The sequence below is a fragment of the Syngnathus typhle genome, linkage group LG6, assembly GCF_033458585.1.
Source record: "Syngnathus typhle isolate RoL2023-S1 ecotype Sweden linkage group LG6, RoL_Styp_1.0, whole genome shotgun sequence".
Taxonomy (NCBI): domain Eukaryota; kingdom Metazoa; phylum Chordata; class Actinopteri; order Syngnathiformes; family Syngnathidae; genus Syngnathus; species Syngnathus typhle.
In genome coordinates, this window is record NC_083743.1 from 18,730,785 (window position 1) to 18,749,244 (window position 18,460).

General features: G+C 44.0%; 1 protein-coding gene across 5 annotated transcripts in view; it reads right to left on the reverse strand.

Annotated features, from left to right (window-relative positions):
* Positions 1-18,460, reverse strand: part of brip1 (BRCA1 interacting helicase 1) — a 189,684-nt gene that overhangs the window by 49,205 nt on the left and 122,019 nt on the right. For 4 of the 5 annotated variants that reach the window (XM_061280150.1, XM_061280153.1, XM_061280149.1 and 1 more), the window contains 2 exons: positions 17,863-17,984; positions 285-397 (listed from right to left, as the gene is read on the reverse strand). In XM_061280150.1, the coding sequence (XP_061136134.1) occupies positions 285-397; positions 17,863-17,984 (235 nt within the window). The remainder of the gene's footprint in view (positions 1-284; positions 398-17,862; positions 17,985-18,460) is intronic. The other variant, XM_061280152.1, reaches the window with a different exon arrangement.

Sequence of the window (18,460 nt, forward strand, 5' to 3'; positions counted from 1 at the left end):
CTGGCTCAGTTTTGCTCCTCTTATTTATTGGGTTATTTGTTTATTATTTATTCATCACTCATTTTATTTATTTATTATTCATTAGTCATTGTTTGTGCCTTGTTATCATTTTGTGTCGTCTACTTGTATGTTTATCGTGTACTGTGTCTCGTCACCGTGGGATGGAGGAAGCGGAATTTCGGTTTCTTTGTGTGTCTTGACATATGAAGGGATTGACAATAAAGCTGACTTTGACTTTTTTGACTTTGAAATCAAAACCAATAAAATTACAGTAGCATATTTACCTTCCCAGGGCCTGGTTTAGAGCTCTGTAAGCCTGAATCTCATACCACTGATGGCCAGAGAGAAGACCTCTACTCTTTGAGTGCTGATCATTGTATTTCATCTTGAGTTTGACCTGTAACACACCGTTATATAGTAAACTTTGGAACCTCTGTAAGATATGGATAATGGCTCTGTCAAAACCCATTAAAAGACCACTTAATTACTTTTGAAAATACATTTATCAACATTTAATCTTTGTAGTTGTCAAAAAAATACTCATGGTCCTTTGGGTATTTTGTTAATGTCCCAGAGATGTGTCCATACTATTTACTTGTTTAATACATGGGCACATGTAATGTGTTGATTTGTGAATAAATGTTAACAAGAATGGCCTGAAACAGCATTTTATTCTGAAAATAAATTTAGTCGTAGCATGAACCTGAACTTAAAACTATGGATAGTTTTATCTTACCTCACATATACAGTATGGGACAGATACCATGACAAGTTGAGGGGATGGAAGTGGAAGTCATTCCTGTCCAAAAACTACAACAATTCTTGCATCCAGTGGAATCTGTCAATGCTGACTACTAGCATCAACATTTTGAAATGGAGCAATGAAAAGTTCACCTGCCATCTGAGGGGTAGCCATGAAGAGCAAGTGACTGAAGAGAGCTATGACTAACCTTGACAGGTACTATCAGTTCGCCCAGAGCAACAAAGGGATGTGACATAATGTTCCTCCATGTGTATCAAACAAAGTCATTGTAGCATGGCTTGCCTTTTTTCAAATAGTTACAACACTATGACTAAGAACAGGTCAAATACTGAAAGAACCACATAACAGGTACTACCGTGTTTTCCCATGCATAATGCGCAAAATTTAACTCCCGTTTTTTTCCGTGTATAATGCGCCCCCATGTATAATACGCACCCTAAAAATGGCATGTTGATGCTGGAAAAAAGCCTGTGCCCATGTATAATCAAGTCAAAGTCAAAGTCAAAGTCAGCTTTATTGTCAATCTCTCCACGTCACAACACACAAAGAGACCGAAATTACGTTTTTCTCTATCCCACGGTGACGAGACACATAACACGATAGACATACAAGTACGCGACACAATATAAAAACAAGAAGGCAAAAATTCAAACAATCAATAGTAAGAGTGATGAATAAATAATAAATAAACAGATAACACAATAAATAAGAGGAGCAAAACGGAGCCAGCAAGCATAGCGCAAAAGTAAAAAACATCATAAACAAAAAGGCACAAACAATAAATAATAAGAGTAATAATAAATAATAAATAAACAGATAACACAACAAATAAGAGCCAGTGTGCATACAGACAGTACAGACAGTAAAAGTACAAGACGCTACGCAGAACGGGGGAGCGAGTTCAGGATCCTAACAGCCTGGAGTACGAAGCTGTTTGAGAGTCTGGTGGTGCGGGAGCGCAGGCTTCTGTACCTCTTCCCAGAGGGCAGAAGCTCGAACAAAGAGTGAGCGGGGTGACTCACATCACTCACAATCGTGGTCGCCTTGCGGGTGAGATGGGAGGTGTAAATGTCCTTCAAGGAGGGGAGCGAAGCACCAGCAATCTCACCAGCCGTGTTCACTATGCGCTGCAGGGCCTTCAAGTTGTAGTCAGTGCAGCCGCCACCCCAAACAGCAATACAGCTGGAGAGGACGCTCTCAATGGTGCCGCGGTAAAATGCAGTCATGACGGCCGGAGGAGCGCTCGCTCGCCTGAGTTTCCGCAGGAAGTACAGGCGGCGCTGGGCTTTCTTTGCCAGTGATGCGGGGTTGGTGGACCAGGAGAGATCCTCACTGATGTGCACCCCCAGGAACTTGGCGCTGCTCACTCTCTCCACCACAGCACCGTCGATGGTCAGCGGCAGGTGTTGGGTGTGACCCTTCCGGAAGTCCACAACAATCTCCTTGGTCTTGTCGACGTTCAGCAGGAGGTTGTTGTCCCTGCACCACGTGGTCAGAAGGTACGCACCCAATTAATTTTTTTGTATTTTATTTAAAGTCCCAATGATCGTCACACACGCATCTGGGTGTGGTGAAATTTGTCCTCTGAATTTGACCCATCCCCGTGTGATTTTGATCCATCCCCTGGGGGAGAGGGGAGCAGTGAGCAGCAGCGGCGCCCCGCTCAGGAATCATTTGGTAGTCTAACCCCCCAATTCCAACCCTTAATGCTGAGTGCCAAGCAGGGAGGCAATGGGTCCCATTTTTATAGTCTTTGGTATGGTCTTAACTAGGCTGGATGTATTTTTTTTTGTTGGCGTTGATTTCTCCGACTGCCCATAAAGGCACCACTGCGATCAGATGAAAAGAGAAGAAAGTGACGTGCGGACATGTGAAAAAGGCGGCTGTATGGGAGAGAAGTTGAAGAGAATAAAAACACCCTTGGAAACCAAAACTTGCCCCTCGTCGTGAGTCAGAGCCGCAACAAATGTTTCGGATTTGTGTAGGGTACATTGTGACAGCAAACGAGCAGGTGATCGAGCAAGCGCCTGATACGAGAGCATTGTGTTCGTATGGAGCGTGTTTGAAGTGAACAGCAGAGAAGAAAGGAACAAGGCAAAGTGTTGTGAAATAAAATATTACCTGTAATACGCATTTTGTTATTTGCTGATTGAAACTGCTAATTAAACTGTGAATTGAAACTAATAGGGAGAGAACTGAAGTCTTGCTCTTTATATAGCTGACGTGTCTTGTGCATCCGTTCTGCGCATCTGTAATGGCGGCCTCCGTATGATATCCGGTTTGCGATGGAGATTAAAAAACAAACAATATTTGACAATAACACACCATCAAGGATTGCACCATCGCATCAAACGATGTGTCGTCAATTATGAATTTTACTGACTAAGTGTGTTGGGCAGGATGGTTGAATGCGATGCGCGATTGACAACAAACAAGAAGAAAGGTGATTTCAAGTTTTATTTCGAGGGAGATTTGTCATGTCTCGTCCCCAGTTTTGCTATGTGTCTAGGTTGCCATAGTTTCTGTTCGCGTCGCCCCTCCCTTCCTGTGTCACCTCAATCAATGTAATGTGTTTTGTATTTAAGTCCTGTCTGCCACTCGCTCACCGTCGGATCATTAAATGTGTTACTGTCTTGATGTCTGTTTGGGTTCTGTTCCTGTCTTTGGTAATGTCACCCTGTCTTTTTGTTCCACGTCTTTGTCCGTCAGTCCTGTTGTTGGTTTTGTTGTCCCATGATTTTCTTCAATTTTTTTTTTTTTTATTAATTAAAAAAAAATTGTACCCATGTATAATGCGCACCCCAGATTTTAGGACAATAAATTAGTTAAATATTGCGCGTTATACACGGAAAACAACGGTAATTTATTGTCCTAAAATCTGGGGTGCGCATTATGCTTGGGTACAAGTAGGATCAAGATGGCGGCGCGTGCATACGCAGCGACCTCTCTCTGTCCCGCCCAAACGGTGTTTTGTCCGTCTAATGAGTGTTTGTCCGGCATTTTTTTTTGTTCGTCTCGTCGTACTGAGTCGTGCTACAAGTACGGCAGGCAGGTTCTGCTTGACATCGGCGAAAGCGAGTTTTGTCGAGTTCTGGACTTTGATGCGGGGACGTCAAAGGAGCTCGGACTGCTACGTTCTGAAGCGTCGCCGGGCTCGTCTGCTATTCCTCCCCCGGTTGGGAAGCGTCGAAAGCGGTGTGCGAGGAGGCTGAAGAGGGGCAAGCGCGGGGCCGTCCGGGCCAGGCTGGCGGCCAACCCTGCTCGCCCGGCCGTGCCTTCCATTCTTCTGGCGAATGTTCGATCGCTGGACAACAAAATGGATTACATTCGCTTGCTGCGATCTACAAACCGGACAGTGCGGGACTGCTGTGTGCTCGTGTTCACTGAGACTTGGTTGACCGTCAACATTCCGGACTCTGCCGTACATCTGGAGCGGCTAGCGTGCTATCGGGCGGATCGGGCCATTGTACAAGGGGGAAAATCTCGTGGAGGTGGAATATGCGTCTACATCCGTGACGAATGGTGCCGGGACTCTGTAGTGGTATGCAAGCACTGCTCGCCACTGGCAGAGTTTGTGATCATTAAGTGCCGTCCTTTTTACCTGCCAAGGGAATTTACCGCGATTCTGCTGGTCGCGGTTTACTTCCCGCTTTCCAACATCGAAGGCGACAGGATCGCGGCTCTTAGTGAACTGTACCAGGCTGTCAGTGATCAACAGAAAGCGCACCCTGACGGTTTCACCATCTTCGCTGGGGATTTTAATCATGTTAATCTGAAGTCTGTTTTTCCGAGGCTTCACCAGCATGTAAATTCTCCTACGCATGGCGACGGCTTCCTGGACCTTATCTACTCTTCGCATTAAGGAGTTTTCAAAGCCGCTCCCCTCCCCCATCTTGGCCTTTCTGACCATATCACTGTTATGCTTTTGCCCGCATACAGACAAATGGTGAGAGCATCCAGGCCGGTTCGAAAGCGGGTACGGGTGTGGCCTGAGGGTGCCTCTAATGCGCTTCGTGACTGCTTTGGCTCTACTGACTGGGACATGTTTAGGAGGGCTGCCACTTGCGACGATCGGACAGACATTGAGGAGTATACTGACTCTGTTTCCTTCTACATCAGGAAGTGCATTGATGATGTGACTCACTCAAAATCCATCGTCACTCGGGCTAACAGGAAGCCATGGCTGACGGGGGCTGTCTTCAGGCTGCTGAGGGCCAGGGACAAAGCCTTTAGAGCGGGGGATGAGGCTGGCTTGAGGACTGCGAGGGCCGACCTGTCCCGGGGCATCAAAGAGGCAAAGAGGGCGTTCTCTTGCAAAATTACCGCCCACTTGAAGGACAGCAGGGACGCACGGAGCCTTTGGCAGGGCATTCAGACCATCACAGACTACAAGCCCGCACCGCAGAGCTGTGAAGGGGACGTCCGTCTGCTCAATGACCTTAACCTGACTGGAAAACTCTTCCAGGAAAGGCACACGGACGGACCTGCACACTAACGGAAAGTAGCAGTTAGCGTCTTTCAACGATCACCAAAACGCATTTCTTTGGCGTGCATTTTGGTGCAAACGATATAACTAAAGCTTTTAACGGTGGGTAAGTACATGTACATTTCGAACATTGCCTGCACGCATGCACACACACACACACAATACAACTAAATTGTTTAAAAAACAATCGAATGAAATGTATTCGCTAACAAGGAAATCAGCTAAAACGGCTAGCTGGTCTACATTTACAAACTTTACGCTATGCCGCCATCCAAAAAAAATGAGGGCTACGATGAACTTAAATCATCTATTGACTTGATAAGGCAAGACATTACCACACTCTTAGAGCAGCAAGCCACCCTGCTCTAGCTAACGTCTGAACTAACGGAGCTTAAGAAAGCGTCCAAGGAGAAAGATGAAAAAATCCTGTCGCTTGAACGGAGAGTTGATGCTCTGGAGCAGTATTCCCGACAAGAAGACCTCATAATCTCTGGTCTTAAAACATCACACTGCTCCTATGCCAGGGCGGCGGGTCCTCCGGATCTCTCGACAGATGACTCTCCTTTGGACGAACTGTCAACGCTCGAAAATCAGGTAGTACAGTTCTTCAAGAGTAGGCATATGGAACTCCAGAAAGGAAACATTACCGCTTGTCACACACTCCCAAGAAATCAAAAACGACCAAAAGATGCTCCAAAAATTATCATTCGATTCATCAATAGGAAACAAAGTGCATCTTCTGAAGCAAGGGAGGAAACTACAGGGAACGGGTGTTTACCTAAATGAGCACCTCACTAAGAAGAATGCTGAGATAGCCTGGAACGCACGCAAACTGAAGAAGGAAAACAAGATTCTCGCAATGTGGGTCAGAAATTGCAAGGTATGGATTAAAACGAACGGAGCAACACCAGAAGATGTCAAAACTCTCGTTGTGAGTGAACTGGAGGAACTGAAGAAATATGGCCTGGTGGTGGGGGAACCTAACATCTACAATGGCTGAATTGATGACCATTAACTGGTACCTATGGACCCTCCGGACGAGAATGGTGGATTACAGCGGAGTACAATATGGCAAACAGAGACTGGCAGGGAGGACATCCATCTCAGGTAGACAGTTCTCTCACACCCTTCATGCCATCTAGTGACATTCTCGCAAATGCAGGAATTTCTGTCCCACCAAATCTAGACTCTTTATTACTTAAGTCATTTGATCTAGAGAATGTTAATGCTGGTATCTATGAGTCCTTCTTTAACCCAGATACTAATTACCGTTTTTTCCGTGTATAGTGCGCAAAATTTAACTAATTTATTGTCCTAAAATCTGGGGTGCGCATTATACATGGGTACAAAAAAAAAAATGTTTTTTTTTTTTTTTAAATTTTTTTTTTTTAATTTTTTTTTTTTAAGTCCCAATGATCGTCACACACGCAGGGAGGCAATGGGTCCCATTTTTATAGTCTTTGGTATGGTCTTAACTAGGCTGGATGTAATTTCTTTTGTTGGCGTTGATTTCTCCGACTGCCCGTAAACGCACCACCGCGCACGGGAAAGAGGCGGCTCTGTATGGGAGAGACGTTGAAGAGGAATAAAAACACCCTTGGAAACCAAAACTTGCCCCTCGTCGTGACTCGGAGCCGCAACAAATGTTTCGGATTTGTGTAGGGTACATTGTGAGACAGCAAACGAGCAGGTGATCGAGCAAGCCTTGTCTGATACGAGAGCATTGCGGTCGCATGGACCGTGTTTGAAATGAACAGCAGAGACGAAAGGAACAAGGCAAAAAGTTGTGAAATAAAATATTACCTGTAATACGGATTTAGGTAGAGAACTGAACTCTCGCTCTTTATATAGCTGACGTGTCTTGCGCATCCGTCTGCGCATCTGTAATGGCGGCCTCCGTATGATATCCGGTTTGCGTGTGTGCGAGAGTGAGAGAGAGCGAGAGAGAGCGAGAGAGAGAGAGCGCGAGAGAGAACGCTCAACCGTAGCGCGCCGCCGACCGAACCGTCAGACAGAGCCGTCGCTGAAATTTAGAAGATATTTTTAAAGTCCTGATGTACTTTCTAAAATTTAAGTGGACCTCAGTGCGCACTGCGCAGGGAGCTTAATTTGGTGCGGTCGCGCAACCGCAGCGCGCCGGGCGCTCACTGTCGCATTGCTTAAAGAGCGCCTTTGTGTTTTAGGATGAACAGCAGAGACCAAAGGAACAAGGCAAAGTGTTGTGAAATAAAATATTACCTGTAATACGCATTTTGTTATTTGCTGATTGAAACTGCTAATTAAACTGTGAATTGAAACTAATAGGAAGAAAACAACTCTCGCTCTTTATATAGCTGACGTGTCTTGCGCATCCGTTCTGTACATTTTATTTCACAACACTTTGCCTTGTTCCTTTCTTCTCTGCTGTTCACTTCAAACACGCTCCATGCGACCGCAATGCTCTCGTATCAGACAAGGCTTGCTCGATCACCTGCTCGTTTGCTGTCTCACAATGTACCCTACACAAACCCGAAACATTTGTTGCGGCTCCGAGTCACGACGAGGGGCAAGTTTTGGTTTCCAAGGGTGTTTTTATTCCTCTTCAACGTCTCTCCCATACAGAGCCGCCTCTTTCCCGTGCGCGGTGGTGCGTTTACGGGCAGTCGGAGAAATCAACGCCAACAAAAAAAAATACATCCAGCCTAGTTAAGACCATACCAAAGACTATAAAAATGGGACCCATTGCCTCCCTGCGTGTGTGACGTTCATTGGGACTTCAAAAAAAAAAAAAAAAAAAATTTTTTTTTTAAAAATTCATAAAAATTGGGTGCGTATTATACATGGGTACAAGCTTTTTTCCAGCATCAGCATGCCATTTTTAGGGGTGCGTACTATACATGGGGGCGCACTATACACGGAAAAAAACGGTATACTCCCCTAAAATCTGTTAAATTGTCATGTGAATATTTTTCTGAAGAAATGTTTAACAAATTGTGCAATACTCCTCCTGGCCACTGCCAAACAAATGAATTCTCCACTGTCCACTTCAATATACGAAGTATCTCTAAAAATCATGATGGTCTAAAAACCTATTTATCAACCTTAACACATTCCTTTTCAGTAATAGCTCTTACTGATGGCGGCGCGTGCACACGCAGCGGCCTCTCTCTGTCCCGAACGGTGTTTTGTTTTGTTGTTTAATGTGGGTTTGTCCGACAGTTTTGTGTGTTCGTCTCGTCGCACCGGGTTGTGCTACAAGTACAGCGGGCTGGTTCAGCTCGACATCGGCGGAAGCGAGTTTTGTGGCGATCTGGACTTTGAAGCAGGGACATTAAAGGCGCTCGGTCTGCTCCGTCCTGAAGCGAGAGCGGGGGCGTCCGGGCCAGGCTGGCGGCCAACCCAGCTCGACCGGCCGTGCCTTCCTTTCTTCGGGCGAACGTTCGATCGCTGGGCATCAACATGCCTGCTGAGATCTATGAAACGGACAGTGCGTAACTGCTGTGCATCTGGAGCGGCTAGCGTGCTATCGGGCGGACCGGGCCATTGTACGAGGGGGAACATCGCGAGGAGGTGGAATGCGTGTCTACATCCGTGACGAATGGTGCCGGGACTCTGTGGTGGGATGCAAGCACTGCTCGCCTCTGGCGAAGTTTGTGATCTTCAGGCTTTTGGCGTCCTGAACTCTCTCCCCCGTTGTTTACTTGTATGTTACTCGTGTACTGTGTCTCGTCACCGTGGGATGGAGGAAACGTAATTTCGATTTCTTTGTGTGTCTTGGCATGAAGGAATTGACAATAAAGCTGACTCTGACTCTGATAATACATCTAGCTACCCTCTCTCTCACTACATTCCTATACACTCTTGCAGACCAAACAAGCAAGGTGGAGGAGTCTCACTGTATGTAATTGACAACTTCAAATTCTCACCCAGAAAGGATCTAAGTGTTAACTTTGATATGACTGTAGCAGAATCTGTGTTTATAGAACTCTCATCTTGCTCACTTACAAACAACAAAAACGTGATAATTGGATGTATATATAGACCACCAGATTCTGATAAAATTACCTTCAATGAAGCCCTCGACTCTACTCTAGAAATCATAAACAAAGAAAACAAATTATGTGTCCTACTTGGTGACTGTTAGGGTTTGCAGAATATCTTCATCGTATGATTATGTTGGAATATAACCTGTAATAATTTAACTAGTTTGTCCTGTCTAGACAAAATTAGTTTACCAAAGTGCTAAGATCATTTCAACTTATTGACTAGCAGCAGAGGAAGCAATCAAAGTTGCTTTGTTTACAGAACGTCGTAAAAGGTCCCCTGCTATGCTTTGATCAGCAGGGGACCGTCTTCACCCAACCTGTGTGTTCCCAAACCCCCACTTTCAACCCCACTTTGTTTCTCTCAATAAATAAGCGCCTGACGAGGCCTGAGTCAGACTTCATTCGACCATCGCTGTGAGCACAGCGACGAGTGAACTCTCCGCCTGCAGGTGCCTAAAATGACTAACTTGACTCCAGTGTGGTTCCTGCAAAATAAGTTAGAGTGAGCAACACCCTAACAGTGACTATAATATTAATTTGCTTGAAACTAAGCAGTCACATACAGCAGACTTCCTCAATATATTATATTCCAGTAACTTTTTCCCTCTTATTAACAAACCCTCCAGGATCACAAGCTCAACGGCCACTCTCATTGACAACATTTTATTTAATTCTCTAGACTACAAGATAACATCTGGCCTGTTGATCTGTGATGTATCTGATCATCTTCCTGTCTTCCATTTCATCCACAGTGATAGTGGTCCGAAAATCAAAAGTCATATTGGTGATCAAATGAAATTACTGAGGAAAACATGGTATCCTTTGTATCTATCATCAGTTCTGTATCATGGAATGAGGTTATTCTCTTGCAAGATGTCAACAAAGCCTATCACTCCTTTCAAACAATACTCACAAATGCATTAGAGTCCTCATTTCCTTTAATTTCTAGTCGCAAAAATAACTCTAAGGGGAAACCTTGGATAACGAATGAACTTAAAAAATCCTCACGTAAAAAGAATAAACTATATAGAAAATCTATTGCAAATCCCACCCCTATAAATATAGAAACATACAAGAAATATAAAAATAATTTTACAGTATTATTAAGGAAAACCAAACAAACTTACTATGCTGATAAATTTACACAAGCCTCTGGTGACATCAAAACAACACATCTACCCCAAGTGAGATGTTGGGGAAGAATGGAGCCCATTCTAACCCAATAGATATTTCTAATGGCTTCAATGATTTCTTTATAAATGTTGGCGCTACATTGGCATCTAGCTTCTCAACCTCTGATACAAGCCCCTGTTGCCTAATTACAGGGCAGTTTCCTTCACTCTCTATTCTTGACCCCCCTAGTGTTGAGGAAGTTTACAGCATCGTCATGAGCTTAAAAAACACGGCCCCTGGCCATGACGAGATCAGAAGCATACTTATTAAGAAAATCATTCATTCAATAAAAATTCCACTGACACACATTTTCTCCTTATCATTAAAGTTTGGCATTGTACCCCAAGAACTAAAAATTGCGAAAGTCATTCCTATTTTCAAAGCTGGTGAGACAAATGAATATGGTAATTATCGACCTATATCCATTCTTCCATGCTTTTCCAAGATTCTAGAAAAAATGGTTTATTCAAGATTGGCAAAGCACCTAGAAACAAACAATATTCTCTATAAACATCAATATGGTTTCCGCAAAAAATTCTCTACTGAGCATGCACTGCTTCAGCTTGTCAACCATATCTCAACAGCTCTTGACAATAAGAATTTCGCTCTTGGTGTCTTCCTAGATTTAAGTAAAGCATTTGATACCGTCGACCATAAGATCCTTATCGCTAAGCTAGAGAGATATGGAGTGAACAATTCTGCCCTGAAATGGTTCACAAACTATCTCGCTAACAGAGAACAATATGTATATATAAATGGTTGTTCTTCGAACAGATCAAAAATACTATCTGGGGTCCCGCAGGGCTCAATATTGGGTCCTCTATTATTTTTGGTGTACATAAATGATTTCTCCATGTCTTGTTCAAATTTTCTCCCTTTGTTATTTGCGGACGATACTAATCTTATTGCCACCCACGATGATTTTAATTTCCTCATTGCAAGTGTAAATACTGAATTGCACGCTGTTACAAAATGGTTCAAAATAAATAAGTTGTCACTCAATATAAAAAAATGTAACTTCATGATCTTCTGCAATATAAATAAATCTTACCCCAAAGAACAGACCAAAATTTACATAAACAATAACGAAATCCATCAAGTTGCTAGCACCAAATTCTTAGGAGTTATAGTAGACAAACAATTAAACTGGTCTGAACACATTGATTTGGTTTGCAAAAGATCCATGAAAATGCTAGGTATTTTACGAAAAGTTTGTCCCTTGGTCCATCCTTCTGCTCATCTCACTCTGTATTATAGCTTCCTGTTTCCTTTTCTTAATTACTGCAACACAGTCTGGACAGCCACATATCCAACATACCTCAACAAATTACTCATCATACAAAAGAAGTTCCTAAGAATGATCTCTTTCTCGAATTGATATGAACCAACGGCACCGCTGTTTAAAAATTATTCACTATTGCCAATTGATAAAGTAAACATTCATCAAACCAGTCTACTCATCCATAAATATATATATAGGAAACACTGTCTTCCAGCCACCTTTTATAATTTCTTCACATTTGTATCTGATCTTCATTCTTATCCAACAAGACAGAGGGACAATCTCCACCCACCTTCCTGTCGAACATCACGCCATCAATATAATATCTCCTTTAGAGGGCCCTCACTCTGGAATGAGCTACCAATCCACATCCGATCCATATCTTCACAGGCTGCTTTTAGAAAGCAGCTGAAAGACCACCTTCTCTACTCATGATCCTACCAGTACCATAATTACTCCACCGCACTAAGCTGATTCATATTAAGAACATCAACTTAAACCACAATTTATACTCTGATTCTTCCTTGTTTTTGTTATTTTCTGCTTGCAGTTTCTTCTGTCCCCTCTAAGCTACTCCTACCTGGTGTCTCTTTGATTGTTTCAACATCGCTATGTGACTATTTTGTTCTCTTGTTTCTCATTTTGTATAGTGTATTTGTTTATGTATATATGCATACACATTCGTAGTATGTATGCATGTATAAATATGACGAATTAATATATAGCTTGTTATGCTTTTATTTGGTTACTTGTGTGTGTGTATGCATGTATATGTAGGTTAATGTGTGTATGTATATGTGTATATATATGTAGGTGTGTGTGTGTGTGTGTGTGTGTGTATGTATGTATATATATGTATGTAGGTGTATGTGTGTGTGTATATGTGTATATGGGTATGTATGTATATATGTGGGTATGTATGTATATATATGTATATGTGTATATATATGTATATATGTTTTTTTTTTTAAACACTTGAATGACATTTGACGACACAGCACTTTGTTTGCTTTGTTTGTTTTTGCACTTTGTTTGTACTGGAGTGGAGCTCTTTACAAGCCCTAGGCTTCGTCTCCCTCCTTGCACTGTTATTGCTATAATAATATGTGCTAAACAATAAACTAAACTAAACTAACCGCTTCTTTGCTCGCTTCGACGCTCAGAACAGCACTTGCCCGCTGAAGGCCACTCCCCCTTCACACGAGCTGCCCCTGTGCCTCTCCGCCGACAGCGTGAGGAGGGCGCTTGCCGCTATCAACATCCGTAAGGCGGCGGGCCCTGACAACATCCCGGGTCGTGCGCTGAAGGACTGCGCTGGTGAGCTGACGGATGTCTTCACGGACATCTTTAACACTTCCCTGCAGCAGGCCATTGTCCCGTCGTAATTCAAAGCTGCCACCATCATACCTGTGCCGAAGAAACCTGCTCCGTCCTGCTTCAATGACTACCGCCCCGTGGCACTTACGCCCATCATCATGAAGTGCTTTGAGCGGCTTGTCTTGGAACACATCCGATCCATTCTCCCCCCCACCATTGACCCCTTCCAGTTTGCGTACTGAGCCAAACGGTCCTCTGAGGATGCCATCTGCTCTGCCCTCCACTCAGCCCTCACCCACCTGGAGAGAAGGGACTCGTATGTGAGATTGCTGTTTGTGGACTTCAGTTCTGCTTTCAACACCATTGTGCCACAACGCCTCATCAGCAAACTTGACACGCTGGGCCTCAGTACCTACCTCTGCAACTGGCTACTGGACTTCCTCTGTCAGAGGCCACAGGTGGTACGTGTTGGCGACAAAATCTCCGCCAGCATCACGCTGAGCACGGGGGCCCCCCAAGGCTGCGTGCTCAGTCCGCTGCTCTTCACCCTCCTGACGCATGACTGCACTGCAACCTACAGCGACAACCGCATAGTGAAGTTTGGTGACGACACGACTCTAGTGGGTCTCATCACCAAGGGAGACGAGACTCAATACAGGCTGGAGGTTGACCTTCTGACCACGTGGTGCAGGGACAACAACCTCCTGCTGAACGTCGACAAGACCAAGGAGATTGTTGTGGACTTCTGGAAGGGTCACACCCAACACCTGCCGCTGACCATCGACGGTGCTGTGGTGGAGAGAGTGAGCAGCGCCAAGTTCCTGGGGGTGCACATCAGTGAGGATCTCTCCTGGTCCACCAACACCGCATCACTGGCAAAGAAAGCCCAGCGCCGTCTGTACTTCCTGCGGAAACTCAGGCGAGCGAGCGCTCCTCCGGCCGTCATGACTACATTTTACCGCGGCACCATTGAGAGTGTCCTCTCCAGCTGTATTGCTGTTTGGGGTGGCGGCTGCACTGACTACAACTTGAAGGCCCTTCAGCGCATAGTGAACACGGCTGGTAAGATTATTGGTGCTTCGCTCCCCTCCTTGAAGGACATTTACACCTCCCTTCTCACCCGCGAGACGACCACGATTGTGAGTGATGTGAGTCACCCCGCTCACTCTTTGTTTGAGCTTCTGCCCTCTGGGAAGAGGTACAGAAGCCTGCACTCCCGCACCACCAGACTCAACAACAGCTTCATACTCCAGGCTGTTAGGATCCTGAACTCGCTTCCCCTTTCTGCGTAGCATCCTGTACTTTTGCGCTGTGCTTACTGTCTGCTGTATGCACACTGGCTCCGTTTTGCTCCTCTTATTTATTGTGTTATCTGTTATTTATTATTTATTCATCACTCTTATTATTTATTGTTTGTGCCTTCTTGTTTTTATATTGTGTCGTTTACTTGTATGTCTATCGTGTAATATGTCTCGTCACCGTGGGATAGAGAAAACGTTCTTTGTGTGTCTTGACATGTGAAGAGATTGACAATAAAGCTGACTTTGACTTTGATTCAGCCATCCTGCCCAACACACTTAGTCAGTGAAATTCATAATTGACGACACATCGTTTGATGCGATGGTGCAATCCTTGATGGTGTGTTATTGTCAAATATTGTTTGTTTTTTAATCTCCATCGCAAACCGGATATCATACGGAGGCCGCCATTACAGATGCGCAGAACGGAAGCGCAAGACACGTCAGCTATATAAAGAGCGAAAGTTCAGTTCTCTACCTAAATGCGTATTACAGGTAATATTTTATTTCACAACACTTTGAAATCACCTGCTCGTTTGCTGTCACAATGTACCCTCCACAAATCCGAAACATTTATTCGCTATCGAGTTTGCTAGCGCATGCGCAGTGATACTGACCGGCAGAATAACATCCGGTTGTTCACAAAGATGATCTTTTTTCTGAAATCATTTTATGTTTACGGACTTAGGTAAGAGTCAAAATTTGGGTGCGTATTATACATGGGTACAGGCTTTTTTCCAGCATCGACATGCCATTTTTAGGGTGCGTATTATGCACGGGGGCGCATTATGCATGGAAAAACACGGTATGTGCTTGTGGAAAAACACAAAATCACCATCATTATTAATACACAGTGGAACACTAGAAGTCTCTTGAGTTGCGCTCAGTCTTTTATATACCGTATTTTTCGGACTAAAAGTCGCTCCGTTTACAAAACTATCTGTCACTCCAATTCATTAAATCCATCGATCGTCCTTTATGTAAACGATGCTGCGTATATGCCGCGCCACTGACGTCGTGAGTTGCAGTTCTAAATATTCCACAGACCCATATAACGATATATAAAGTATACTACATCAAATAATATCATATCACTCCAAATCATTAAATACATCGATCAAATTCCTCGTCCTTTGTCAACAACGCCGCACGCACGCCCCTGACGTCAGCCTCGTCGTTATTCCACAGATCTAATATATAACTATATTCTAGCGTTAACAAAGTACCAGGAAAGATGTGGGTTTGGTAAACGGCTCTTTATTTAACAAAACAAGAGCTCAACGAGCCAACAACTACTGAACTGCAATGATAAAAACATATACAAGTTGCTACACGAAATAAAATATATCAAATAACTATAATAAATAGTTCACCGCCACACGGCCCATAGCACCGGCGTGGACTTTCAGGCGTGTGGTGGCGTGGACAGTCATCCCCGGAGGTGTCACTTCCAGCCACGGAAGAGGCTGGGACCTACGTAGAGTAGGACCGGGCTTGCGTAGGAGCAGTGTCCGAGCCCCATTCACCGTCCTCGGACAGCCACCCGGCCGAGCACCGGCCCCCGACTTCCATCCACTGAGGTGAAAGAGAGCTCCGTAGAGTAGGTCCGGGCGTGCGTAAAAGCCATAATTTTTCATTAAATCCTTTTAACTCTTCGTTCTCCGTGTCACTTACAAACAAAGCCGCTAATGATGCCGGTAATGCGTGGGACCCTTCGTCATCTTCGTCGTCCCGTGATTGAATCCTTTGTCCTTTATGGAAACAACCGCCGCGCCGCGCCACTGACGTCACTTGAAATTCAAATTACAGTAATCCCTTGCTACATCGTGTTTCGTTTATCGTGGTTTCACTTTATTTATTTTTTTAATATTGAAAATTCGCTCCTCAGTATAGGTACCCCCCCCAAAACTATGAAAAAAAACGCGACTTATAGTCCGAAAAATACGGTACCCACTTTGCAGTATGAATACTGCTGAGAAACAGAATCTGTCCTTTCCCGTCTGTCCCATCTATCCATCTATCCATCTGTCCGTCTCTGTCTGTCTGTCTGTCTGTCTGTCTATCTATCTGATCATGCCAAAAAAAAGTGATTGTCCGCCATAAACCGCATGAGACAGCTTCTGCACAAAATGCCAGTAGCCCAGGGGGATTTTGTCATCTAAATCCAATCCTAACCCATTGTAGCATTTGGGCTTCTAACAAACCTGACCTGCACCCTGTCATTGCCAATCTAACATGACAGGTAACATATGTGAAAAAGCCAATTCTGGCTTGGAGCAAATCTCAAAAATGTGCAAGAAACAACAAGCTAGAAGCGATTAGTTAAAATGTCAAGGGATCACTTGCTTGCCTTGGCTTCTATTCCTGAAACCTGTTCATCCTGAAAAATATATTTGACCTTTATAAGCCATGGCTCTCAGCAAAGGACATCTTAAATACTATTTTAAACTGGACTTTGGAGGTGGTGGTTGAATGGGAGGTGAATTTTGAGCTACATGTCTCTCCCTGTGGCAGTTTGCGGCATCACTGAGGTTCCTGGGGCTTTTATATGTTTCTGAAATGAAGTGACATCATTGTGACTCATTGAGATGTGTCTGCTTGAGTGAGCAAGGAACATAGGCATTCGTTTAAAAAATAAACTGCTATTTTATCACATTATTCCTACTAACTAATAGTCAAGTTAGTTCCACGTTGTCTTTTGTTTTGCAAACCCCCCAGCTACTCGAGGCTAGAGGTAAATCTGGAAATAAAAGATAAAATATTGATTATGTATAATTTGAAGTGAATCCCAAATGGTTACTGTCTACAACAAATGTTTGAGGAGACTGTAGATTTATAAAAGGAACTCAGAAATAAACAAAGGAACGTCGGCAATTTAAACACAAAAAGTTGACAAAAATAATTTGGAGATCCTTCATCATGCAGTACTGTTAAAACAACAAAGACAAGTGTACAGTTTTGACAAACTTAAAATTTATACACTGCTCTATGTAGAAAAAAAATTTTTTTCAGTTCAACTCCAGGTGAGTGAGAGCTCAGGATTTCACGACACTGCGCGCTGGCACTCAGGAAATGTGGTCATCTTCATGAAAACACTACCGTTTTTTGTCCATAGGCACCGCAATAATCAACAAAAATTGAATCTTTTGCGGTGTTACTTTGAAAGTTAAGTTAAAGTTAAAGTCCCAATGATCGTCACACACACGTGGGTGTGGTGAAATTTGTCCTCTGCATTTAACCCATCCCCGTGTGATTTTGATCCATCCCCTGGGGGAGCGGGGAGCAGTGAGCAGCAGCGGTGCTGCGCTCGGGAATCATTTGGTGATCTAACCGCCCAATTCCAACCCTTAATGCTGAGTGCCAAGCAGGGAGGCAATGGGTCCCATTTTTATAGTCTTAGGTATGACCCGGCCGGGGTTTGAACCCACAACCTTCCAGTCTCAGGGCGAACACTCTACCACTAGGCCAATGAGCTGGTATCATAGATTAACAGCAACAGTTCATCACCTACTACCTACCTGGAGATTTTTAATATTTGGGAATGGGATTCCAATAGTGATCACTGCTCTGGCATTGTCATCTGTGAAGTCCAGTCCTTCACTCACCTTTCCCCGACACACAGCCATGAACAAAGCACCATCTATGGGAACAAAACCGGGAGTGAAAATTTGCACCACGAGGGAAGGGTATAGAGCAGCGACCCCCAATCTTTTTAGCACCAGCAGGTGTAGGAGAGAATCCAGTCAATTTTTCAAAATGGAAGATCATTCAGACTCAGATAAATAAAATGGAAATAATAAGTTATTTAGACTTTCTTGTGCGGTCTGGTACCAAAGGATCCACGGACCGGTACCGGTCTACAGCCCGGGGGTTGGAGACCACTGGTATAGAGTACAATGAAAGGAATTTAAAATGATTTGGAGCTGCACTCAAAAAGGGGAAGTCACCCGCAAAAAATCATTCGCAATATAGGAGACTGCGGTATGTCTACTACTCTAAACTTGGTATTCTGATTTTGCCACTTGCTGTTGACTGTTGGGTCACAACCAATTACGACTAAGCTTGAGAAAACTGGTGAGCCGTATTGGTTGTGACATTAGACCTGAAAATTAAGAT